Genomic DNA, 24,885 nt, shown 5'->3' with positions numbered 1-24,885 from the left:
AAGGCCAGCCTGGTCTGTAGAGTGAGTTCCAGGACAGCCAGGGCTACACATAGGAAAAAAGAAAAAGAAAAAAAAAGGAAGGAAGGAAGGAAGGAAGGAAGGAAGGAAGGAAGGAAGGAAGGAAGAAAATTCCTGGCATTTAAGACTGAATTTTGGAATGTAATCTTCTGACCAGACAGCAGTGTTAAACCAACCTTTAATCTGTACTAACGGAGCTAATGTTTTTCAAAACTCATATTCTAAAAATACATGAAATTATCATCAAAGAACCTACACTTTTACAAGACTACTATCTGAGTAGATGTAGTCAGGTTAAGGATTTTTTTTTTTCCTTTTTCTTACTGATTATGTTTATTAAAGAAGACAACTAGCATTGATTTTTTTTTTCCTGAAAATAAAATACAAGAAGTTATCTCTGGGTTCTGATCAGAGTTGTATTGTACTGTTTCAGTAGTCATTTTAACTTGACCAATTTTGTGTGTGTGTGTGTGTGATGTGTGCGTGATATGTGTGTCCACACACGTGTGTGCGTGTGTGCATGTGTATGTATATGTGTGTGTGGTATGTATGTGTGTCTCTGTGTGTGTGTGTGCGTGTGTGCACGTGCGTGTGAGTGCAGTGCTGGAGGAAGCTAGAAACATCGTCTTGGAGCTGGAGTTACAGGTGGTTGTGAGCTTCCTGACATGGGTTCTGGTAACCAAATTCAGGTCTTCGGTAAGAGCAGTCAGGGCTCTCAACTGTGAACCGTCCTTCTAGTTCCCTTTATAAAAGAACGTTTTTAAATTTTAAAGTTACATTTATTTGTGTGTGTGTGTGTGTGTGTGTGTGTGTACACGCAAAATTTTTTTTTTTTTTCACCACTGGGTACCAGGCATTGAATTCAGGTCACCAGCTTGGTGGTGAAAGCCTTTACCCACTGAGCCATCTTGCTAGCCCTCATTTTAACTTTTAAGCTTATCCAATTGTGGGATTTTAATTTAATTTAATTTAATTTGTTTATTTTTATAGGGTCTCCTTATGTAGCCCTGGCTGGCCTGGAACTTGCTAGGTAGATCAGATTATCCTGGAACTCACAGAGATCCACTTGCATCTGTCTCCTGAGTGCTGGGACTAAAGGCATGTGCCACCACATCTAACCTAATTTTTGTTTTGTTTTTGTTTTTGTTGTTTTGTTTGTTTTTCGAGACAGGGTTTCTCTGTAGCTTTGGAGCCTGTCCTGGAACTAGCTCTTATAGACCAGGCTGGCCTTGAACTCACAGAGGTCCACCTGTCTCTGCCTCCTGAGTGCTGAGATTAAAGGCATGAGCCAGCCCTTCTTGAGGTTGTGAAGACAGTCGTTTAAATGTGTTGTTCCTGTATTGATTCTCAAGCCAATGGAGTTTTCCTATTTTTTTTTTTTTTTTTTTTTGTCTGTGCTTTGGAATTAGCTCCCTGTGGACAGTTTTAAAAAGCTCTTGGCTTCAAGTTGTCAATTTCTGCTTTGTATTTCCTTCCCATAGACAGGTTTTCTCAGTGTCTTAGCAGTTAAATGGTGGTCAGGTTTCCATTGACTAAAATTAAAGATACTGGACCAATGGCTTAGAGGACGAAGGTGCTTCTGACAAGCTTGATAATCTCCATTTGACCCCCACATCTCACAAGGTGGAAGAAGCCAGCCCTTCGTCTCCACAGGTACACGGTGGCGCCCCGTGCACTCCCCACATGCACCACACGCACAAACTCACCAAGATAAACATACCTGTTTTTTAAAATTAATAACAGCAAAAATGAGAAATTCTGATGCGCCTTTAAAGTAATGCCATTTTCTTTGACAGGTGGAGTGTGATATAGCTCATTTACTATTAATTCAAAATGCCAATCAATAAACACGTCGGGCTTCCAGCTGTAAATGAAATTCTGTAGGTAGAAAAATACCACTGACCCGGGCTCCCGTAGGTGCTGTCCCGCAATGGAATCCCTTTGCTCAGTTTTCTCCTGTCCAATCAGGTGGAATGTTTCACAGGCACATGGTTTATACGGCTCAAAATAACTTGGGACCCGTGAGCTGACAAATGCTCTTGGCCGCGGTGGTGACAGGTTGCCCAGCTTCTAACAGCCATCTTCACCAACACTAAGGTTAACTCGGGAGTGCTCTATGGACGGCTGCTCTCTCTTTCCAAGGGCGTGAAGAATCTCCCCTTTCTCCCGTGTTTTCACCCAAAACTTCTCCTTGGATAATTGTCATCTCGGAAGAAGCGAGCCTGGGTTGGACATCGTCATCTGGGTCACCTAAAAAAAAAAGCAAGGTAATATCCAGATTTAAGTTCAGAAACTGTGTTCCGGCAGTGGGTTGCTGACAATGGGGCAATGGGGAAAGGGACATTTCAGAGAAGTAATTACTGCTCCTTAGAGCGAAACCTAGGAGAACTTTCTAATTATGTCTGATGAGATACACAGTTAAATGGAAAATAAAGCTTTCTATTCCAAAGCTTTTGGACCGGGATGAGACTCCCAGAGATGGTATCCCATTTGAGTCCCTGTTTGGGTTCTAAGGAAAAGTCCTTCAAGAGAGGAAGTGGTGGCAAATATTACTGACATTTTCTGCATACGCACCGAATATACTAATGTGGTCTACGTGGAGAATATGTGTGCAATGCCTGTTTCCCTCTTAAAGGAACGAAATCTGAAATAGTATGACTCCATGGGTGAAGACTTTCATTTAAAACTTTTTTTTTTTTATCCTGTAAAAGGATCTGCTTGCTATATTTAGTGTTGGGAGATCTGCTCTCTGGATTAATGTACACAACAGCTGCAGAAAGCCCTGCTCAAGAGACACCGCGCGCTCTCTCTCCTTTCTCTCTCTCCTCTCTTTTTACCCCCCTCTCTCCCTTCCTTCCTCCCCCTCTCTCTCTCCAGCTGCATCAGATACTTGATGGTCACTGGCAAGTGTTTGGCCTGGTACACTGTACTCTTAGCTCTTAGCGGTAATTAGAGGCATAGCTTGAATATTTTTAAAACCATCCAAGCATAGAGAAAAGGCAGATGACTCGGTGTCTCCAGTCAGAAGGGGTGCATGACGTGAAGAGATGGCATCACCTTATCCACAGATCTTCGCGTGCGCATTAGAGTCGCTCCCATCATGCCGTTTGTGAGAGACAAAACTGCTAGTCTAGATTTTTCTCTCTCCCAAATCATTAAGGTAATTTGGTCATTTTCACATTAGTAATAATTTAGTAATGAGAAAATGAATTGTAAAAGCTATGAATTAACTTTTGTCATAACTTTACAGTTTCTCCTTAAGTGACTCTCAGAGTCACTTAAAATCTAAAGTATTTTTCTAGGAAGTCAAGAATGTCTACGCATATAGATACTATCTCTGACATTCTGTTTGACAACAAGCAAAATTTTTAAAATCAAGGCCACCGCAGGAATTCTGGGGTACAGGGAGAAGTTGAGCAAGTGAGTGGACTCTGCAACAACTGGACACTAGGCAATTCTGGAATGTCGTCTGTGTCCCCACTGATACTGCGTGATTAACGAGACTTACACTTCTGTGAGGGAGGCACCAACTCCTTCACACGTCTATAATTTGCTGCAGAGGCTCTCACATGCTCCTGTTAACGCAAGCAGCCTCCATACACACCCACGGGGATGGAGAGAGGGTGCGACGGGTAAGGCACGCGCTGCCGAGTGTCTGACCTGAGGTCCCTCCGCAAGACCCGCATCACGGAAGGAGAGAACAGACCCTCGAAGGTTCTCTACTGACCTCCACACCATGCGGTGGCACACACGCACAATATGGCAACAATAGTGTTGTTAAAAGGGATCCACTCAGAAATACAGTTTATGAACGCAATAGGGGGTTATCATGCAGGTCAGTTTTGGAATTGACGGAGACAGTTTTTACAAAAGAAGTTTTGAAAAGAAACGGCCTAGAATGGTTGGGTTTTTCTTTTTTTGTTTTTTGTTTTTTAAATAAAAAACAGCTTTTTCCCCTTGATTGGAGATGAAAAATTAATGAAGCACTACAGGCATGCTTTCTTGAGTTTCTACCATTGTTTACAGAACATTTTTAAACATTTCTAGAGTGTCATACATGCCCTCCAAGGGAACAACCTGCCTGTATGTGTGTGTGTGTGTGTCACATGCATGCCCGGGACCCTCAGAGGTCAGAAGACAGCAATGGATCCCCTGGAAATGGAGCGCTAGTGGTTGAACCTCTCTGGGTCCACTGCAAGAGCAACAAATGCTGTTCTCTCTCTCTCTCTCTCTCTCTCTCTCTCTCTCTCTCTCTCTCTCTCTCTCTCTCTCTTTCGTGCGCGTGCTGTATATGCTAAGTAGATGCTGTTCCGTGGAACTACTCCAGCCTGCAAACACCTTTCCAGCCCTAGATCCCATCCATTAGCCTTTCAACAGGCCCTGGGATTTTCTGGTCATCAACTGTCTGCGCGTCTCAGCCTCAGTAGTGACTGGGCTCTGGCGTCAGTGTCTCCTACACTGATCTCTGACAGGCTCTCTCACATTGCTCCCCTCCTGTGTACAAAGCTGCTATGCTGCATAGCCAGTCTCCCTTTCTTGAGCATCAGTGAAATCTTTCTTTCCTACTCCCTGGCCTCTATCAGTTTATGAGAACAGTGAGGGAATGGCCTGCTCGCCTTTGCCGTACTTTCTCAAAGTGCTTTCACCGGCAGATTCTGGCCTTCGGGAGGGGTCTAATTAAGAGACCCTCCCTCACTAATTCTCCTTGTGTGGGCTCAGCTTTGCCTCCATCCCAACACATGCTTTTTCATCTTTAAACAAACAAAACAGACAACTTTTTAAAACCCAGGATCTTGCTGTGTAGGCCAGGCTGGTCTCAAACCCACAACCCTGCTCCCTCAGCCTTCTAGGTGCTGGGATTACACGTGTGTGCCGCTGGCTTCACCCCCAACATACTCTCTTCCTGGGTCTGTTGTCTGGATTTGTCTGTGTCTACTGTTTTTCTTCCTCCAGACCAGAAGCTCTTCAGGAGAATGAGCCATATTATTTCTGGACTTTGGCACGTTCCCGTATCTCGCCCCCACGTCTATCTCCACTAATGCCTTAAATTACCAATGCCATTCGCGTTACAGATAGACTAGAAGGAAGACAAAGGGCAGGATGATCAACGTACTATCGAGGGATAGGCATTGAAATGGTGTACAAAGTGTAGCTCACTGGCAGTCCAGTGTTTCACAAAGGTATTCCATACATAGTTCCCTAAGCAAGGGTACCTCCCAAAGGACTCGCTTCTGCTGGGGAATTCTGGGAAACTCTACCTGTAATCTCAGCACTCAGAAAGCTGAGGCAGGAGGATTGAGGGAGGCTAGTCTGAGCTACATAGAGAAATTCTGTCTTAAGGAGGGCCAGTGAGATGGTTTCTGTAGGTAAAGGTGTCTCTACTGCCAAGCCCCGTGACCTAGGTTCAGTCCCTGAGACCTCCATGGTAGAAGGAGAGTGACAGCTCCCACAGGTTGCTCTCCGATGTTCACATGTAAACAATGGCACACAAGAGTATGCAGGCATGTTTCTCTCTCCCCGTCTCTGTCTCTGTCTCTGTCTCTGTCTCTGTCTCTCTCTCTCTCTCTCTCTCTCACACACACACACACACACACACACACATTCTCTCTCTAAACGACCAAAATGTAGTGTTTTTTTTTTTTTAAAAAGCAGTACTCCAGGAGGTAGAGGCAGGAGGATCAGAATCTCAAGGTCATTCTCAACTACAAATTGGGTTTGAGAATAGCATTGTCTACAAGAGAACCTGTCAGAAAGACACAAACAAAGCCCCAAAGAGAACATTGTCTCATCGTTCCCCTAATGAAAATTCTAGGCCTAGTAATTACGTATCGGCAGAAAATAGTTAGCGTAAATGTGCACATTGCTCTATTTTTAAAGCGCTTTTGAGACAAACCTAGGAAGTAAGCAGGGGATGTTTTGTGTGTTTTGTGTGTGTGTGTGTGTGACTGCAGTTTGAAGGTAAGTAGCTTAAACTTTTCCTGTCCTAGCATTCTTCATCAATAGCTATTAAATATTAGACTGTTTTTGTGTCAACCTAGAAACTAGGTTTGGATTTTATAGGTTTGTTTTTTTTTCTGTGGTGGTTTTATGGCTGTGTCCCCCACACTGCACTGAATGTACAGCCATGTTTAAAGAGCTGTGTGTAAAAGATATTTCCTGTTTTATAGTTTTATTAAGGTTAATTGGCAAAAGTGCTTGTTGATGGTAGTAACATAGTGTTTTATTATATATATATATATTTTTACAGTGATTAAGTCAAGTTAATTAATATACCTTTACATACTTAAATTTTGGCATACACTGTTGTATTGGCTATAGTTACCATGCTGCACGGAGAATCTCCAGAACATATTTCTTCTGTCTAATTGAGATTCTGGCCTCTTGCGCAGCCTCTCCTCACCTCCAACCTCTGTGGTTGTTTTTTTTTTTTCAATTAAATATATAATGACACTTGACATGTTTAGCAAGTGCAAGGCTCTAAGTTCAGTCCCTAACACCAAAAAATAAACAATTATTAATATTTAATAACCAGAAAATTCTAGCACTTATATTTAAATTTGAGTTATTTGATATTGAGCTTTGCCAATTCTCCAGGTGATACCACAGCTTGTTTGTTTTTGTAGCACTAGAGAGCCAACCCTGGACCTCCTGCATAGGAGACAAATGCTCTGCCACTGGACTAAATCCCCAAAGCGCCAATTTAAATGTAAATGAAAGATGACTTTATAGTGTATGATCTTTCCAACAACAGGGACATTTTAGAGTCTGAAGAAGGATAGCACTGAGTTATAATGAGTCAAGAAATATGCCCCATGGGCTGGGGATAGAGCTTATAGATGCTTGCCCGGTGTGTGCTGGAGGTCCTGGGTTCAAGCCCAAGCAGAGGGAGGAAGCAAGCAGAGTAGCACAAACCTTTAATCCCAGCACTTAAGAGGCAGATGGGTCTTTATGAGTTTGAGTCCATCCTGGTCTACATAGTGAATTCTAGGTCAGCTAGGACTACATAGTGAGACCCTGTGCCAAGACAGAGAGAGGAGAGAGAGAGAGAGAGAGAGAGAGAGAGAGCACTAGAGCACTAAAGGTATTAGCATCAAGTTCCCAGGGCAGATTCTCATCAGGAAAAGTCATAGGGAAAAGAAAGCAGAAAGAAATTCCGCTAAGTTCTCTGTGTGGCCACTGACTTAGGACTATAGCCAGGTCTATCCAGACAACTAATGGGGCTGCTTCATTTCTGCCTGGTCCAGTTCACAGACATCATAATGTCTTCTCAGGAGCAACTATTCATCTTATTTTGAAAGTGACACCAAACTACATTTCAATTTACAAGAGACAAAAATGAGACTATATCGGGAGGCAGAGGCAGGCGGATCTCTGTGAGTTCGAGGCCAGCCTGGTCTACAAGAGCTAGTTCCAGGACAGGCTCCAAAGCTACAGAGAAACCCTGTCTCGAAAAACCAAAAAAAAAAAAAAAATGAGAATATAGCCAAATGTCCCAGAACACCCCAGATGAAATGTCTAAGAGAGCCCTTGGTTTCCATTCCCCGGATCTGATTCTGCTATCCACCCAGTTGCTCAGGTCATAAATACTCTGGCCTTTCTCTCATCTCTCATTCTCAACCTATGAGCAAATCGTTGGCCTCCGCTTTCAAAAGAGATCTCAAGTCCAACCGTTCCTCACCACCTCCTGCTGCTATTGCTCACTGGCCCACACCCCCACTTTCATCGCCTGTCACAACTGATTCCTATTCGTCTTCTCCCTTCATAGGGTAAAAAAATTTGAAGCCCTTTCAAGGTCTGCAAGGCCTAATATGATCTTACCTTTTACCCTTTCCTTCCTTCCTTCCTTCTTTCCTTCCTTCCTTCCTTCCTTCCTTCCCTTCCCTTCCCTTCCCTTCTCTCCTCCTCCTCCTCCTCTTCCTCTTCCTCCTCCTCTTCTTCCTCCTCCTCCTCCTCATTATTATTATTATTATTATTAGAGACAAGGTCTTACTCTATAGTTCAGGCTGCCTGGAACTCACTGTGTAGTCCAGGCTGACCTGGAACCCATGGCGCTGTGCCTGTCTCAGCCTTCCAAGTGCTGGGATCACATGTACTCTGTGGCCTTGTACTTTCCCAACCTCGTGTCTTCCATTCTTCTTTTTTGCTCCCTGGGTACATAGGGCTTCGATGCCAGAAACATATTTTCTTTCTGACGTTGACATTCCTTCCTTGGTAAAGGATATTCTCCCCAGGTGGTCAGATTACTGATGTCTCCATCTTAGGTTATCTTGGCCTTCCCAGTAACTTACCCTTCTCACCTACCCTCCCCACTTTAAAGTTGGCCACCACACCCTATATTATTTTTGTTCATAACATTGGTATCAATCACCCCCAGGAACTCAGCTCCATAAAAACAGAAGCTCTGTCCTTTATTGGCCACTGAATCCTCAATCCCTAGAATGGCATCTAGCATATAGGAGATGCTCAACTAATACTTATTAGAGGACGTGGCAGGGTTGTAGCCAGTGGCAGAACGTTTGCTCAAAGTGTATGAAGCCTTTTTTTCATTTTTGCAGTATCAGGTTAGTTTTTCTTTTGACTATATGTCTTCTTTTGTCATTTTATCTCTTCAACCTACCCTGCAATTAAAAAAAAATAATGAATAGAGCTGATGGGAAGTTCTGGTGAACGCAGCAGGTATTTGTCGACGACCTTCTGCTCTCTGTCTGTGGAGAGAATGCAGAACAGTGTAGAACAGACGATTAAAAAAAAGACAAACTCAGTATATTTCATTAAGAGCTGTGTTGGGTGATAAGAACATGAGGTTTTCAGGCATATTGGAGAGAGGGTGGTGATGTCTTGGCTGAGAGCTGCAAACTATGCAGAATTTAGTCTAAAGAGAGTAAGGGGAGGTGGGAACAATGAGCAGGCCAATCAAAAAGAAAATATACCCTGTCTCGAAAAAAACTAAAATTAAAAAAATAATAAATAAATACAATGATATCAGTTGCATCCTCACAAGCACAGGCTGTGTGTGAAGGGCTTTGCCTTCTTGACGTTGTTCTTCTTGACTCTGAGAGAGAGAGAGAGAGAGAGAGAGAGGTGGAGATAAGATATGGGAAGTGAACAGTGAACTCGAGAAATCATGTTGATGTCTCAGTCACATTCCTGCTAAGAGACAAAGCCATATTTTGAACTCAGATCTCCCTAATTCAAAAGCCAATGCTCATTTCTTTGTTGACTTCAGATCTAAGCCAATGCAAACACACAGAGCTAACGACAAAGTCACATTACAACGTCACAAATAATAGCATCCCTCAAACAGAAAGGCATCTGCTTTCTAAGCTGTGATAGTTTTCACCCTGGAACTTCAACATATTCAGAAACTCAAACAGAGCGAAAGAAGCCATTGATAACAAATGGGTAATCACAATAACTGGTTTATGAATTATTGGTGATAATCAGGATATTAAGTAAGCTTTCAAATAGCATTTTGAGCCTTATTTCACGCATCTGTTCTTCCACAGTGTTCATGCACAAATGAAAATTTTCAACTAACATATTAGTTTGGTTTTCATGGGCTGTCTTGCATATTATCATTCTGCAAAATTTAAAACTATTCTAGGGAGTGAACATATCATAATTTGCTTAACTAAATCTTACTGAAAATAGCTTCAGTTTTCATATTAGCATCCGTATCATAATGACCGTCTTCCTAGCCTAAGGTGATGGTTTCATCCAACACCCACGAATTTTAAATTCATCACCTTTGAAGGCACAACAGACTTCACTGAAGTAACTCTAGTGGAAACCATGCCAGGCTCTGGCAAGAGCCGCAAAACCATCTCACTGCATGCGACCTTTCCAGCCCTCCCTAACTGCCCTCTCAAGGTGACTGCCTACTTTGCCAGTTGAGAGGTTAGTCTGGGGATGGCACTGTGAAAGTTTGGGAGCCAGGGAAGTTCCTAGGAAGCCTTCAGTGTGATGTAAGCGAGGGACTACTGAGCCAGGCAGAAGAGACGGACGGACTGAAATAGGCTTTGTCGTGAATCTTAGGGTATTATTTCCACCCCCATCTCTCCAGGACAAGGCCAGTACCTAGTAGCAAAGAGTGGCAAGTAGTCTTCGTTCAGTCGCTACATCTGAGGGTGGGTGGAGCTAAAGGGTGGGTGGAGCTAAAGGGTGGGTGGAGCTAAAGGGTGGGATGCTGAGCGAGTCAAGGTCAATGGGAAGGTTGTAGCATCTGTTCAGGATGGGAGAGAATTAAGTGACAAGTTTGCTATCCCTCTAGGCAGTGGCTGAATCAATACATGGGTGACATCACCAGTACAAATCACACTGTACTATTTTCTTTTCTTTCTTCCTTTCCTTCCTTCCTTCTTTCTTTCTTTCTCTTTTTTATTTTATTTTTTCTAGGTTTTTAAAAATTTTATTCATGTGAATGCTTTGCCTGCATGTATGTCTGTACCCACACGTATGTTTGGTACCTCCATGTGAGTATTGGGGTTCAAACCCATGTCCTTTGAAAGAACAAGTACTCTCTTAACGGATGAGCCTCATGTATTTCATAAAGGTTTTAAAAGTATTCGTTTTCAAAAGGTGATATATTAATAATTTACAAACTAAGACTGGCACTAAGGTATGCTACGTCCCCCGCCAAGGATTACATTCTGCTGTCTCTCGTGTCTTCTCTTAACCAGTGCTAATTTAAGACACTCTTAAAAACCTAGACTTGGGGCTGGAGAGATGGCTCAGCCATTAAGAGCACACTGCTCTTGCAGAGGGCTCAGTTTTATTCTCAGTGCCCACGCTGGGAGCTGATGCCTCTGGCCTCCCTGAGCACTGGCACTTGTGGACAGACTCTACACAGACATACAAATAATTCTTTTTAATTCTAAATCTAAAACAAAAAAAAATAAATACAAATCCCCACAGCTTAGACTCGACATGAAGGCCAGATTATCCTAGCTTTCAAGAACAGACTGAGCAAAGCAGCAACACTAGATTTAAACAGCTCGTCTCTAGTCAAACAACATAAACATCGTTTCTTGTCATGAGCCGTAGATACCAAGACTACATTTTCAGCAATTAAATGGGACAATGTTGTCAACGTCTTTTATTTTTCTGTAATCCTGTTAGCCTCAAGTTAACAAAATTGGCAAGAATGAGGAAAAGGATGCAGAACAGATCTGCACATCCTCACCACAGAGACCACTGCAACTGTTAGCAAAATCAGGCTCCGACAGGTCGATGAGATAGCTCGGTGGGGAAAGGTGCTCGCAGTCAAGCCCACGTGTGCTTCCTCGGCCTACACGGTGGAAGAAAGACCCTCCATGGCACACGTAGGCCTTGCACAAACAATATATAAGCGAATAAATAAACAAATAAACTAGGCTTAGACTTTTTTTTTTCACATTTTAGGCAAGCGTTCTGCCTCTGAGTTCCATCCCCAGCCCTGACACTGTATAAAATTGCTATGGCTATCTCATAGCTCGTACAATAGAATTTAATGTAAAGAAAGTACTGAAATAGAAATCCCCAGGCATTTTTTTGTTTGTTTCTTTCTTTCTTTGTTTGTTTTGGCTTTATGAGACACGGTCTCTCTATATAGCCCTGGTTGTCCTGGAACTGACTACATAAACAAGGCTAGCCCAGAACTCATAGAAATCCACCTGCCTCTTCCTCCCAAGTGCTGGGATTAAATAAAGCATGCGCTACCACCACCCAGCAGGATTTTACTTTTAATTTCAGGGAGACTTCATTGAGTTGCATATCCTTTTACAATGAGGCAGCATTGTTAAGTCTTTCACTTTTGTGGAAGTGTCAACATTAGGTGATTTAAACATTTCTTACGTAATTAAAGTCTGTGCTATAGTAAATACAGGCTTGTTATTCCGTGGCAGTGGTCTGAATTTTTTTTTTTCTATGCCCATCACTTTGTTACAGCATGCAAGACGACAGCATAGAAGCATCTACTTCCATCTCTCAGCTTCTCAGAGAAAGCTATCTGGCTGAAACCAGACATCGCGGGGACAACGAGCGGAGTCGAGCGGAACCTTCCTCCAACCCTTTCCACTTCGGCAGTCCTTCCGGGGCTGCCGAAGGAGGAGGGCAAGAGGACCTTCCGGATCTGTCGGCCTTCCTAAGCCAAGAAGAACTGGATGAGAGTGTCAATCTGGCGAGGCTGGCCATCAACCACGACCCTCTGGAGAGAGTGGATGAAGCTCAAGCTAGGAAACGTCTGTCTTCGGACAAGACGAAGCTTTCGCCCAAACCAAGCTTCGAACCTACCTTCTGCCAGGACAGCCCTCGAGGTCCTGGCATCTCAAAGGACAGTTCCCCGGAGACAAAGAGGCCACAGTACAGTTCTGAAAGCCAGTCCAAGAAAGTCTTCCTAAACAAGGCCGCCGACTTCATCGAAGAGCTGTCCTCCCTTTTCAAGGCTCACAGCTCCAAGAGGATCAGACCGCGGGCCTGCAAAAACCACAAGAGCAAACCGGAATCTCAAAACAAAGTCCTGCAGGAAAACAGCACCGCTTTCTCAGATCTGACAGAGAGGCGGGAAAGAGCATCGGTACCCATCCCTATCCCTGCAGACAGCAGGGACAACGAGCTGAACCACGCGATAGAACAGCGGGAAGCTAAGAGGCGGGAGGCTGAGTTGGCTGCGGGTGAGGCTGCTGCTGGAGACAGCACCCCGGGGTCTTCACCTTCGTCCCTGTACTACGAAGAACCTCTGGGGCAGCCTCCCCGCTTCACACAAAAGTTACGGAGCCGAGAAGTTCCCGAAGGAAGCCGAGTCCAGTTGGATTGCATAGTGGTAGGAATTCCACCGCCCCAAGTAAGGTAAAATCAGCCAGAGAGTGGTGTTTGGCAATGCTATCCGTCTACCATTATTGTTGTTCCAGAAAACCCCATACTTCCTTTGAGACACGGAGCTAGGATGAAAGGCAGAAGCCTAAAATTAGCTCCGTAAGTAACTCAAATGGTTCTAGGGTTAAGGCTGTAGCTTGGTGTTGGTAGAGTATTTGCCCAGGATGTGCGAGGGCCTGAGTTCAACCCCTCACCCCAGCGTTGCAAGAAAATAAAATCCTTGGGCTGGTAGAGTGCCTACCTAGCTATCATGCTGGAAGCCCTGGATTCCCTCAGCACTATAGAGAACCAAATATGCAGGCACAAGCTTGAACTCCGGCACTCAGGAGGGAAAGGCGAGAGAATTAGTCATCCCAGGCAATCTTTGACTACTAGAGAGTTCAAGACCATCTGGTCTACATAAGACCCTCTCTTAATTTTTTCTTCTAAAAGCCATATATTTTTAAGATTTTTTTAAAAAAAAATATGTATATATGTGTGGATGCTGATGGAAGCCAGGTTGGAGTTCTAAGCCAATCTCAGTTATATAGTGGGTTCAGGGCCAGCTTGGAGCACTTGTGCCTTGTCTCAAAAAATTAAAAACAAACGGGGAGGCATGTAATAATATAATGGCTGATAGCTTTTGAGATAGAATAACACGGCGGGTAAGGTCAGTTTTTAAAAATTCACTCTCTGTATATAAAACACTGTTCTCCATAATTCCTGAGTCTTTCCCTAATATAGCTAATGAATATAGGGGATGTTTATCATGTGTGTGCGTGTGTGTGTGTGTGTGTGTGTGTGTGTGTGTGTGCGTGTGCATTAGCTGGTCCTTGAGTTTCTGGGAGCTCTCTGCCTTCACCTCCCATCTCTCCAATGGGACACTGGAAGAGCAGACAGATACTACCACACCTGGCTTTCACATGGGTTCTGGGGATCCCAGATTTGATTCTGATGCTTGCAAGCCAAGCACTTTACCCACTGCGCTGTCTTCCCAGCCCTAAAGACACCTTTGCGGTGTCTACCACAGTTAGTTGTTCTGGGAGACCCCCAAGCAGAAGCCTCAGGGACTACAGATGCTGTATCTAACTTGATGTCCTAATGCTATTCTATACTTTTAAGTTTTCCCTTCTATGTTTGTGGTCCCATGGAACCTGGAATCAACCTTAGCTTCCCAGGTGACATTAGCTACCTCTCTTATTACCATATGGTAATATGTGAATGGTGCAGCTAAAATACATTGTTTTGTGGAGCTTTGCTAGTGTTCAGAGTCCTTGAAGAGTTACTATACTTCCCTAATCACCTAATCACTGCTAGAATATGATATCATTACATGACCTTTGTTTTCTGTAAGTCAACGGTATTTCATCTTTTTCCTTCATAATAGTCATACTATAAAGCAATCATATTAATATGAACAATTGTATTTTATATGTGCATACTAATGGAAAGTATTCTGACCTAAAGACGTATTCATATATCAAATTTTGCTTTCAAGGGTAACCGAAAGCATATCCAATATTATCTTCACAGTGATGTAGACCGTTTACTATCAGGTTACCCAACTGACCTTCAAACAGGGTTTGGATGGTTTTGAGTCTGGAGCATCAAGCGTTGCTTCTGACCCCTGCTAGTCACTCAGGAATGTTGAGTGAATCCCTGAATAAAGAGTGGGCGGGGAAGACTTCACTTTCAGGGACCTTCTCATAGCTAATTACCGGAGAAGTCCCTTGGAGTGTGCAGGGCATTGAGAACCCTGAGGAGAAGGTGCAGAGTGAAGCTGGCTCCTGGTGTTGTTCCCTGCACTTGGCGTGAGCAGTTGATGATGGTTCTCACTATCTGGGAGGGTATAAGGCAGAGGACACCATGAAAACAAACAGACAAATGAGCAAAACCAGAAATGCAAGAGATTCACCTTACATTTAAATCAAGAGTTAGACAACTGGCCAAAGATACCAGAAAGAGTGGGAATGGTGGTGTCCGATCTTCTCCTTTAAATGTGACTGATGGCACGGCCTGGGACTCTGGTCAGTAAACTTGGGAGCTGTCATTCCAGTGGCATGACACATGCCGCTCCACGGCTTCTGGTCGGCCTAAGTGAGCTGATGAGCCATGAGAGCACAGCACACACACAGTTTTGGGTGGTCCAGTCCAACTCACTAGTTTCTGGGCACAGACTGATTATTAAAAAAAAAAAAAAGGCCAAATCAAAACAAAAAACAAACAAATAAACAAAAACGAAAAAAAAAAAGGAAAAAAAAAGAAAAAGGCCAAATCTCTCAGGGAGTCGTTCTTTCTGTTCCTCAATGGTGACAGTCTCGGCTACAAGAACCAATTCAATACACCATCCCAAAAACTCAACCAGGATTATAAAGTACCCCTTCCCAATAATCCAATAGCTACCCAAAACTGGCAGCCAGGCAAAAATTTACAGTTCTATACATTTCCAAGCCAGAGAGGTGGCTCAGTTTATTAGAATGAAAACATGAGGACTGGAGTTCAGATCTCCAGAACCCACATAAGTGCAAGGTTCCCAAGTGATAGCCAGACCAGACGGAACGGCTGAGCTCCAGGTTCAGAAGAAACCTTGCCTCGGTAAATAATGTGGAGAGCAATGGAGGGAGACATCTGATGTGGCTTCAACCTCTGCCTGACCCCGTGCATGAATAGGAACTCACACGTATGTGAACACCCATACACACATGCTCACACACAAAACATGTAAAGTCACATATGTGGCTTCTATGAAGCAATACTAATTTTACCTGGAAAGAATTTCTCTAATTGATAGAGTTCTTGTCTATACCAACAATTGTTCTGAGGTCAGGGAACCTAATAGGAATTCATAATACTTGTTTCTGAATGAACTTGTACTGAATTCCCAGACTAAAATTGTACAAAGAAAACTGCAGTTTTCCTGGCTGGCTATTAGCCGCCACAGTTTTCCTTAGAAAGCAATATGTGTTCAGTTCTTAATTTGCTCGGCATCATTGTCAGTGCCCACATACAAATGATATAAATGTGTACCTATGCCTTCCAGGAGGTTGCGATCCAATTAAAGAAGTCATCCTAATTTCTGTAGTAATAACCCGTATGTTCTCAGGCTGCGAAATAGGACAGTCGAAGGCTGTGGAGACGTAGAGGCATTCTACTGGAACTTTGAAGACCAAACAGCAGCTAGTTAGAAATGGACTCATTTGTTACTCAACAAACACCTGTTGAGTCACTCAAGTTGTTCCCCAAGAGTTCAAAGCAGGGAGCTGTTGCAGGTTAGTGACCTTGTTTTAAAACCACATCTAAACCGTTCTGAGAGGGGCAACTCATAATCTAGCACAGAAATCAGACGTGTAATCAGAACGCGGCAGCATCGTATAATAAGGGGTATACAAAGAGTAGGGCTGGGGACGCCTGAGTTTGGTCCCCAGCCCCACATAAAACCAGATGTGGTGACACAGGCCTGTAATTACACTTGGAAGGTAGAGGCAGGAGGGTCAGAAGTTCAAGGTCATCCTAGGCTACATAGCAAACTTGAGGCTAGGCTAGGCTCCGTGAGACCCTGCCTTCAAAAAAAAAAAAAAATTAGAAAAAGGAGTATAGGATGCAATCACGGCTCAGAGGAGACATTGCTATTCCCGGAGTACAGGATAAAGCAAGCACTGGACCCAGGAGTAGGAGCAGGGGTAGAAAAATCAAGTGCTTTCAAGGAATCACAAGCCCTTGTCTGGTGGAACACAGAGGGCAGAGGCTCCACAGAAGAGGTGGGTGGATGAATCCTGTCCCACCAAGGAGGACTGTGTACAGAAGCAGGCACTGTACATGGACAGGGAGGAAACCGACCTAACCAGAAAGGAGAACAGAGTCAGGTGATCTTGAAGTGTCTGGAAAGCAAAGTCCAGAACAAACTGTAAACTGTCAAAGGTTGTGTGAGCCAGGTGAAAGGGGGCGTTTCCGGAGGAAGCTTCTGGAAGGCTGGGTTAGATCAGGAAAGGGTGGAGTGCTGAGGCCTCTGGGAAAGTCGTGGATGGTGTCCCAGGCCTCAGATACTCCGGCAGGGCAGGATGCATGCCAGGAGAAGGAGAAAGGATAACAGAGACCAGTGTTTGGAGGAGGCTGTATTCCATGACTGACTAGACGGGAGGGAGGATTTCAGAAACTATTCCATTTGAAAAGGCTGGGCGATGTTGTGCTGGGGAGGCGGCGAGTGATCCTCCCCCCCCACCCCCACACACACATTTTTAAGATAACATCAGTATGGTTAGTCTTAAAGAGCGGAACAGGGAGCACCTGAAGCCTGCTGACCCATAGGGTTCTCCTTGCAACACATCATCACAGTTGAGCTAGGGATGTACTTCAGCTGGTAGAGTGCTCATCTAACGTGTGTGAGGCCCCGGGTTCAATCCAGAACCTAGCATAAACCAGGCATGGGCGATGCAGACCTGTAATCCTAGAATTTAGGGGGTAGAGACGAGAAGGATCCAATGCTCAGCATTCTGGTCAAAACAATGAGTTCCAGGGCAGCCTAAGATTTTGTCTCAAAAAAAAAAAAAAAAAAAAAAAAAACAAAAAAAAACAAAAAACCAAAAACCATGAGTCACTTCATCTTGTAAAATAGGAGTATCGTGGTCAGGAAGCAATGAGTGATCTGGGCAGCTGTCCCCGGGCTCCTCTGTGTAACTGGTATTTTACCCACATTCATGCAACTTCAGTTTAGTGAGCTGAAAACACATTTGTGCTTGTATTCTGGGTTTCCAAGTTAATTATGTTGAGATCTCTGAGTAGAAGTGAGATCCTATCTTGCTGAACTTAGCATTTCTGGACAGCCTGTTAAAGCTTCATTTTGGGACTTAGCAAATGAAATCTACAGGTATGGTAGCTACAGACGAGTCTGCAGGAATTCACAGCAAATGGCCCTGTTGACCTCTGTGTCCCAACTTCATACTCTGCTCGGGAATGTACGGCTGGGTCACTCTGGGTTTGCTCATACACAAACTGTCCTCCAGCCTCCACATGCACAGTATGGCACACACACACGCATAATGTATAAATATTAACTTTTTAAAAATTAAGCATCTAGTAAGTCTGCTGTGTAAACATTTTAGATGAATGGAACGAGAACGTCCATATTCTTCTGTTGCGTGACTTTGCTTCCTTAAGTATACACGGCTCTATGAGCTCACTTTCATTGCTGTGTAGGGTATTACCACGTGCCTAGATTGCTGTATTGCCTGAGTACATCCGATTTGCTTCAGTGCTTTTACCCATATGAGTAACGGTATACACGTTCACTCTATCCTGGTGAGTGAGTCTTACCTGTTACGTTAACGTGGGCAGGGATGGAATTGTAGGCAGTGCGCACGTAACTTCAGCTTCATAATAGTGGCACGTCGTTTTCCTGAGAAATCGTTCTGATTTATGATCTCACCAACATAATAAGGATTTTGGCTATTCTGCATGGCCGCCAATATCGGCATTACCAGTTTAACATAACAGGCATGAAGTGGGGCCTCGTGCTAGTCATTCATAGTTTATTTGGTGTATACGTGTGCCACGTGTGAATATGGAGTTTGGAGGGTAACTTGCAGGAGCCAGTTCTCTCCTTCCACCACGTGGGTTCCCGGGATAAAACTCAGGCCACCAGACACGGCAGCAAGTATTTTTACCCAGTAGCTAACTTGCGGGCCCTAGATGTTCTTATTTTTCTATTGATTTGCTTAGTCTTCTCTTTCTTTCCTTTTCTTTTTCTTTCTTTTTTTTAAAGACAGGGTTCCTCTGAGTAACAGTCCTGGTTGGCCTGGAACTCATTTTTGTAGACCAGGCTGGCCTTGAACTCACTAAGACCCAACTACCTCTGCCTCCCAGGTGCTAGGATTAAAGGCGTGCGCCACCACCGCCTGGTCAGTCCTTTCTTTTTGTAAGATTTTTAAAATAGTCTGGACATTAGTTGAACTTGGGGGAGCAGGATTGTCATCCCAACTACTTGGGAGGGTGAAGCCGAAGGATCCTGAGTTCAAGATCTGCCTGAGCTACACGGTCATTCCAGGTAAGGCTGGGCTATTTAGTTAAAGCCTGTCTCAGAAAAGAGGGCCTTAATGTCAAAAACATGGAATGTCAAAAGCATGGTGTATTTTTCCATTCTCTTAGGTATCCTTTAATCTGTTTGGTTTGATTTGGGTTTTAGATTTTTTGGGAAACAGACTTTTGCAGTTCCCTCTGGCCGGGAGCTCCCAGTCTGGCCACCTCTTGTGCTCCTCCCCCAGGGTTGGCCTTCTCCTATCTGGAGTCCTAGGATTACAGGACAGAGTGTGTTACTGCGAACGGAATCTAAGCCGCATGTAATGCACTCACTCCACGGAGCTGCCTCTCCGGCCCGTGTAGTTATCTCGGCGAAGATTTAAAATCATTTCTGTAGGTCTTACCAGACCTTAGGTTACCCTTATTCAGGAGTATTTCTTTTAATGAAACTATAAATGGTATCATTTTTTTTTTAAATGGCATACTGTGTTTGTCAAGCATAGAAATACCGTTGACTTTCACAACCTTGCTGAATTCACAAAACGTTCTCACTGGGGAAACTCCCCTTGTTCCACAACTGCTGAGTGGATGAAAGCTTGGCTACGGTTTTGTTCACATCGTCTTTCTTTCTGCCTCCATCCTGTCGTTCCTTGCTTTCCTGTTGACCAGCACGGTGACTTTATGTAGAAATCCCATTTAGAAGACAGATGTCAGTTTTGTGAGTCTTGGCATGTATATATACAAACTGAGGATAGCATTTCCTCCTTGAGATAATAGTGCCACCTCCTGAATATGCAGTAATGAGGCCTTGGAAGAGTCCCGTGGAAACCTAAAGTTCACTGACGTATTAGACAAAATGGAATTTGGATATGGAAACATCATATCCAAATCATATAAAAGATGGCCTAGGGACTAGGGTCTCTTCTGGGCATTCTGCAGACACAGAGGGGAAAGACCCAAAAACTAGGAGAGGACCCTGGCAGTCAGCACGATTAACCTGGGAATGACATTCAGAGTATCCGTGTGGGTCAGGGCTTCCCACTCTCTCTGCCTGGGCTGAGCACCAAGCACAGCCCTGAATACAGGAGCCAAAGCAGCAAGTGTGCTCTGGAGGGGCCGGGCAGTGGCCCAGATAGCTAACAATAGCCAGGAGGATTGAGGCACTTCTGGTACACAGTGTCTGCCTATCTCAAATCTCAACTGCCTCTCCCCAGCGATCACCAGAAACTATTGTCTCCTGTAATCAGACCCGAGTCCTGAGCAGGCCAGGGTTTCAAACAGCTCAGGCGAATCAAGTTAGAGGCAGCACCCCGCCCCCCTACATACACACACACACACACACACACACACACACACACTGGGGAGGAAACAGAAGAGTTCATTTTAGAAAATGTAACCTAGCAGGGTCCAGGGATGGCTCATTTGGTGACATGGTTGTGGCATAAACCTGAGGGCTTGAGTTTGGCTCCTCAGCATAACAACCTCGGCGTGGCAGTGCACTGTGGTCCCAGGGCTGGGAAGGTGAGACAAGGTGACCTTTGTCATCTGTGCACAGCACAGCGTGCAGGCTAGACAGCCAGACCACCAAATCAAACCTGTGAGCTTCAGGCCAATGGGAAACCCTATCCTGAATAAATAAATTAACATGTAGGTAATCCCAAAGTTACAGAGAAACCCTGACGTGTAGGTAGAGAGTAACTGAGGAATACACTCAGTATTTGACCTTCGTCTTCCACCTGTGCAAACATATACGCACACATACACTCTCTCCTCAGCCCCCCTCCCCCAACATAGCAGACAAAACAAAGGACTAAATGACATTTTAAAACATGTAACACAGAGGCTGGGCAGTGGTGGCGTATGCCTTTAATCCCAGCACTTGGGAGGCAGAGGCAGACTGACCTCTGTGAGTTCAAGGTCAGCCTGGTCTACAAAGTGACTTCCAGGACAACCAGGACACAGAGAAACCCTGTCTCGAAATTGATAACAACAAAGCCTGAAAAAATCCATCTGTTCACTCACTAACAACTCAAGGCACTCACTATGTATCAGGAAAAGTTTCAGGGACACAGGAGGCCTTTAAGGAAAGGACTGAAATACTGCATTCAGTGAAGGAGAAATGCTAATAAGCGATAAGTCTAAGAAATAAACAAATTGTGTAGTAATTTAGACATAAAGGCAATGGGTTGCAGGAAAGAAAGTTTCTAGAAAGAAGCAATTAAAGTTTTGGGCAAGTGAGCCCTGACCAAAGTAACTTACTCTTTAAAACATACTATTTTTCATAAAACATGAAATTCAGCTCGTAAAGTGTTTCCTTGGCTTGGGTCCCCAGCAGTAGATAAACTCAAGAGGTGGAGGCAGGAGGGTCAAGAAGCTCAATGTCACCCTCAGCTCCGTAAGGAGTTAGAGGCCAACCTGAGATATAGAAACTCTGTCTCAATAAAAAAACAAAAAATTCTGGGACCAGCTGTGGTGAGGTGGGAGAAGACGGAGAACTGAGAATAGCGAATCCAAGGTCATCCCAGGCTCGGGAATTACTTTTCTCGTCTTTATTCTCCTTTATGCTATGTAAATTTAGCTAAGTGGGAAGGGCCAGGTTCAATGTCTTCATACGAGACACCTGCTTATTTGGGCTTCTCTTCAATTACCAACTAGCTCCCACCTGGGAGAATTCGCTCAGAAGAATTCACACTTTTTTTTTTGAGACAGTATTTCTCTGATTTCTCTGTGTAGCTCTGGCTGTCCTGGAACTCGGAGCTCAGGGCTGACTGTCTCTGCCCCTTGAGCACTAGGATTAAAGATGCACACACACACACACACACACACACCCAGCTAAACTCACACATTTTAAATAACTTTTAAGCTTGGTCTATCCTCCCACAGACACGCCGCTTACTGTGAGTGGAAGCCCCATAGTCAATGGACAAGGGAGATTTAACTTGTAAATTTAGGAGTAAACAGTAAACATTAAAATCACCAAGTTATGTCACAAAATCGAGCACAAGGCTGGGAAGATGGCATAGTAAGCAGGTGCTTGCAGTGCCAACATGAGAACCCAGGTTCGTCCTCTAGAACATACATAAAAATGCCAAGCTTGGCGGGGCACCCTTGTAATCCCGGTGCTGAGACAGTGGGGAGACACGGTATCCCCAAGACTCACTGACCAGCTAGTCTGGCCTATTTGGTGAACTCCAGGCCGACGTGAAAGCCTGTCTCAAAGGAGGTGGATGACATTCCCATGGGTGATGCCCAAGGGCTTGTCCTCGGACTTTCACACATGTGCATGCATGCACACTCATATGCACTTATACGGGTTTTTGGTTTTGGTTTTTTTTTCGAGACAGGATTTCTCTGTAGTTTTGAAACCTGTCCTGGAACTCGCTCTATAGACCAGGCTCACCTAGAACTCACAGAGATCTGCCTGCCTCTGCCTCCTGAGTGCTGGCCTTACAGGTGTGCATCACCACCGCCCGGCTACACACATACAGTTTCAAAGGGAGAACATAAACTGTTTTAAGATAAACATAGCTTCTAGTCCTTGATAGCTCTTGTGGTTTTCACATCCCATTAAGGAAAGAGATGTTAAGCACATAAACCTCCAAATAAATATGTAATTATGGATCCTCTGTAGGTTCTAGGGAGGAAAAGGAACAGGCTAACAAAATAATAGAAGGTGAGATGGGGACTTTGGAAGGACTGGGGCAAGGTTAAAAGAGGACTCTGAGCAATCGCTCCTTAACAAGTGCTGTTACTGGTGAGTCAGAACGGCACACTCAAATTATACTTAGAACTTGTTAACGTGCTAAAATGGCAAGTCACAATATTTACCCAAGCCATGCTTTAGCTGCACTAGTAATCTAGTAGATGGTACTCGGTAATGATAAACAGGAGAGAGAGAGAGAGAGAGAGAGAGAGAGAGAGAGAGAGAGAGAGAGAGAGAGAGAGAGAGAGAGAGAGAGAGAGAGAGAGAGAGGACTAGTTAAATGTGGAAAGCATATTTAAGTGTCTTCCTTCCCTGGCTTGATAGCTGGCCAAATCAGCAGGCTTGGCAGGTGACTCCATTATGTAGAGGGAGGTTTGGATCTGCCCTGTTTCCCCAACCCAGTGACTCATTTCTTCTGAGTCATGAATCACGCTGGGCCACCTCCTGCCATTCTGTGAGTGCCCTAAGGATTGGCCTTCTGGAAACGCAGAGTAAGAGCGTCTCTAGGAAAGCATTCGCTGACCTAGGTAGCTCCGAGTCTCTCCCGAGTCTCAGGGTGGCTGCGGAGGTATCAGCCTTTCAGAAGGCAGCCCGAGCACTCTGGTCTCTGAGTGGATCTCAGTGTTCAAGTCGGACATAGAGGGACTGGTCTTTGACCCTGGTGGAGGCCACCCTGGTTGAGTAAGGGTGACAAATACTTCTGACAAAGGGCTCAGGCATTCGAATCCACCCCTGTTAGCTCCCTCTGGCTATTGAATTAGACATGACTCCACTCTCCTTTGGTAAGGAGGAGAAATCTTACCTAAAGGATTGGACAATCCTATATTGTTTATATAAAGGAAGGCATTTATTTATTTTAAAACAACTACTTATACTTGTTTTAGAAATAAAAAAAAAACCCTCATGCATTGCTTACAAATTCAAATGCAGACACTAGAGAGACAGCTAAGCAGCTCAGAGTACTATAACTCTCCTAGAAGACCTGGGCTAAATTCCCAGCACTCACTTAGCAGCTCACAACCCTCTGTAACTCCCGTTTCAGAGGATCCATCACCCTCTATAAGTACCAGGCACCCACATGGTACACACACACACATGCAACCAAAACACCAATGCACATAAAATTTAAACATGAAAATTGAAATACTGGTCAGGCTGTGGTGGCAAACCCCTTGATGCCAGGGCTCCAGAGGCAGAGGCAGATGGTTGTCTTTGAGTCTGAGGTCAGCTTTGTTTACAAATTGAGTTCCACGCTAACCAGGGTCATACATTGACAAATTACCTCCAACGCAGATATGCAAATATTCTAGCACAGACTGCTTTCAATTCTCCTTCCCCTTTCCTGTTTATTTCTCTCTAAGTTTCTCACAGGGGACCAATGTTTCTCAGTCTGATTGTTCTTAGTTGCCCTTTGTAATCTTAAAGATCACTGAGATCCAAAAGAAGGGGTTGTCTCCTCCCCCTCCTTCCTCCTCTTTTTCTCCTCTCCTTCTCCTCCCCCTCCCTCTCCCCTTCCTGTGCAGGAATTGAGCGTGGGTTAACAAACATGCTAAACAAGCACCCTGTCACCGAGCTATGGTCTCCAGCCTGGAAATTTTGTTTGCATGAGTTATAATTACATCTCATGTTAGAAATTAAAACTACAAGCCGGCGGTGGTGGCGCACGCCTTTAATCCCAGCACTCGGGAAGCAGAGGCAGGCGGATCTCTGAGTTCGAGCCCAGCCTGTTCTACAAGAGCTAGTTCCAGGACAGGCTCTAGAAACTACAGGGAAACCCTGTCTCGAAAAACCAAAAAAAAAAAAAAAGAAAAGAAAAGAAAAGAAAAAAAAGAAATTAAAACTACAGAATGTTTCAAATATTCATTTTAAAATAACGATAATAAATACGTCCCTCCAAATAATTTTATGAAGAATAACTATCTTCCAAATCAAAAATGTTAGGCTAGTAGAGTGGCATGACTTTAGTTTGTGTTTGTATGCTACGTATGCATAACACATATGTATGTATGTGGTGTGTGCAGGTACACACGTGTGTGAAAGCATACGTGCGGAAGCCAAAAGTTGACACTTGGTGTTTTCCTCACCCGATTCTCCACCTTATTTTCTGAGACAGAATCTCTTAGTGGACCTGGAGCTCACAGAGTTAGCTAGGCTGGCTGGCTAGTGAGCTCCAGGGACTGACCTGTCTCTCCTTCCCCAGTACCAGGATTGTGGACGCTGGTGTTGGGGATCTAAACTCAGGTCCTCGTGTTTGCACAACAGACTCTTTAACAACCAAGCCTGTTGTACACGCTTTCACGACTGTCTTTGCTATCTAGCGT

General features: G+C 44.3%; 1 protein-coding gene and 1 long non-coding RNA gene across 3 annotated transcripts in view; one reads left to right on the top strand and one right to left on the bottom strand.

Annotated features, from left to right (window-relative positions):
• Positions 1–1,875: 1,875 nt before the first annotated feature.
• On the bottom strand, positions 1,876–23,222 carry LOC119822938. Its single transcript, XR_005286875.1, has 3 exons — positions 23,088–23,222; positions 12,289–12,471; positions 1,876–2,268 (listed from the first exon to the last, which is right to left on the bottom strand). It is a non-coding gene; the product is annotated as an uncharacterized LOC119822938 (long non-coding RNA).
• Mypn (myopalladin) overlaps positions 11,945–24,885 on the top strand; it is a 68,070-nt gene continuing 55,129 nt past the window's right edge. For both annotated transcript variants that reach the window (XM_038342609.1, XM_038342608.1), the window contains exon 1: positions 11,945–12,843. In XM_038342609.1, coding sequence (XP_038198537.1) covers positions 11,945–12,843 — 899 coding nt within the window. The remainder of the gene's footprint in view (positions 12,844–24,885) is intronic.

Source organism: Arvicola amphibius, chromosome 9 (genome assembly GCF_903992535.2).
Source record: "Arvicola amphibius chromosome 9, mArvAmp1.2, whole genome shotgun sequence".
NCBI classification, from domain to species: domain Eukaryota; kingdom Metazoa; phylum Chordata; class Mammalia; order Rodentia; family Cricetidae; genus Arvicola; species Arvicola amphibius.
This window is presented reverse-complemented; position numbering and strand designations above follow the sequence as displayed.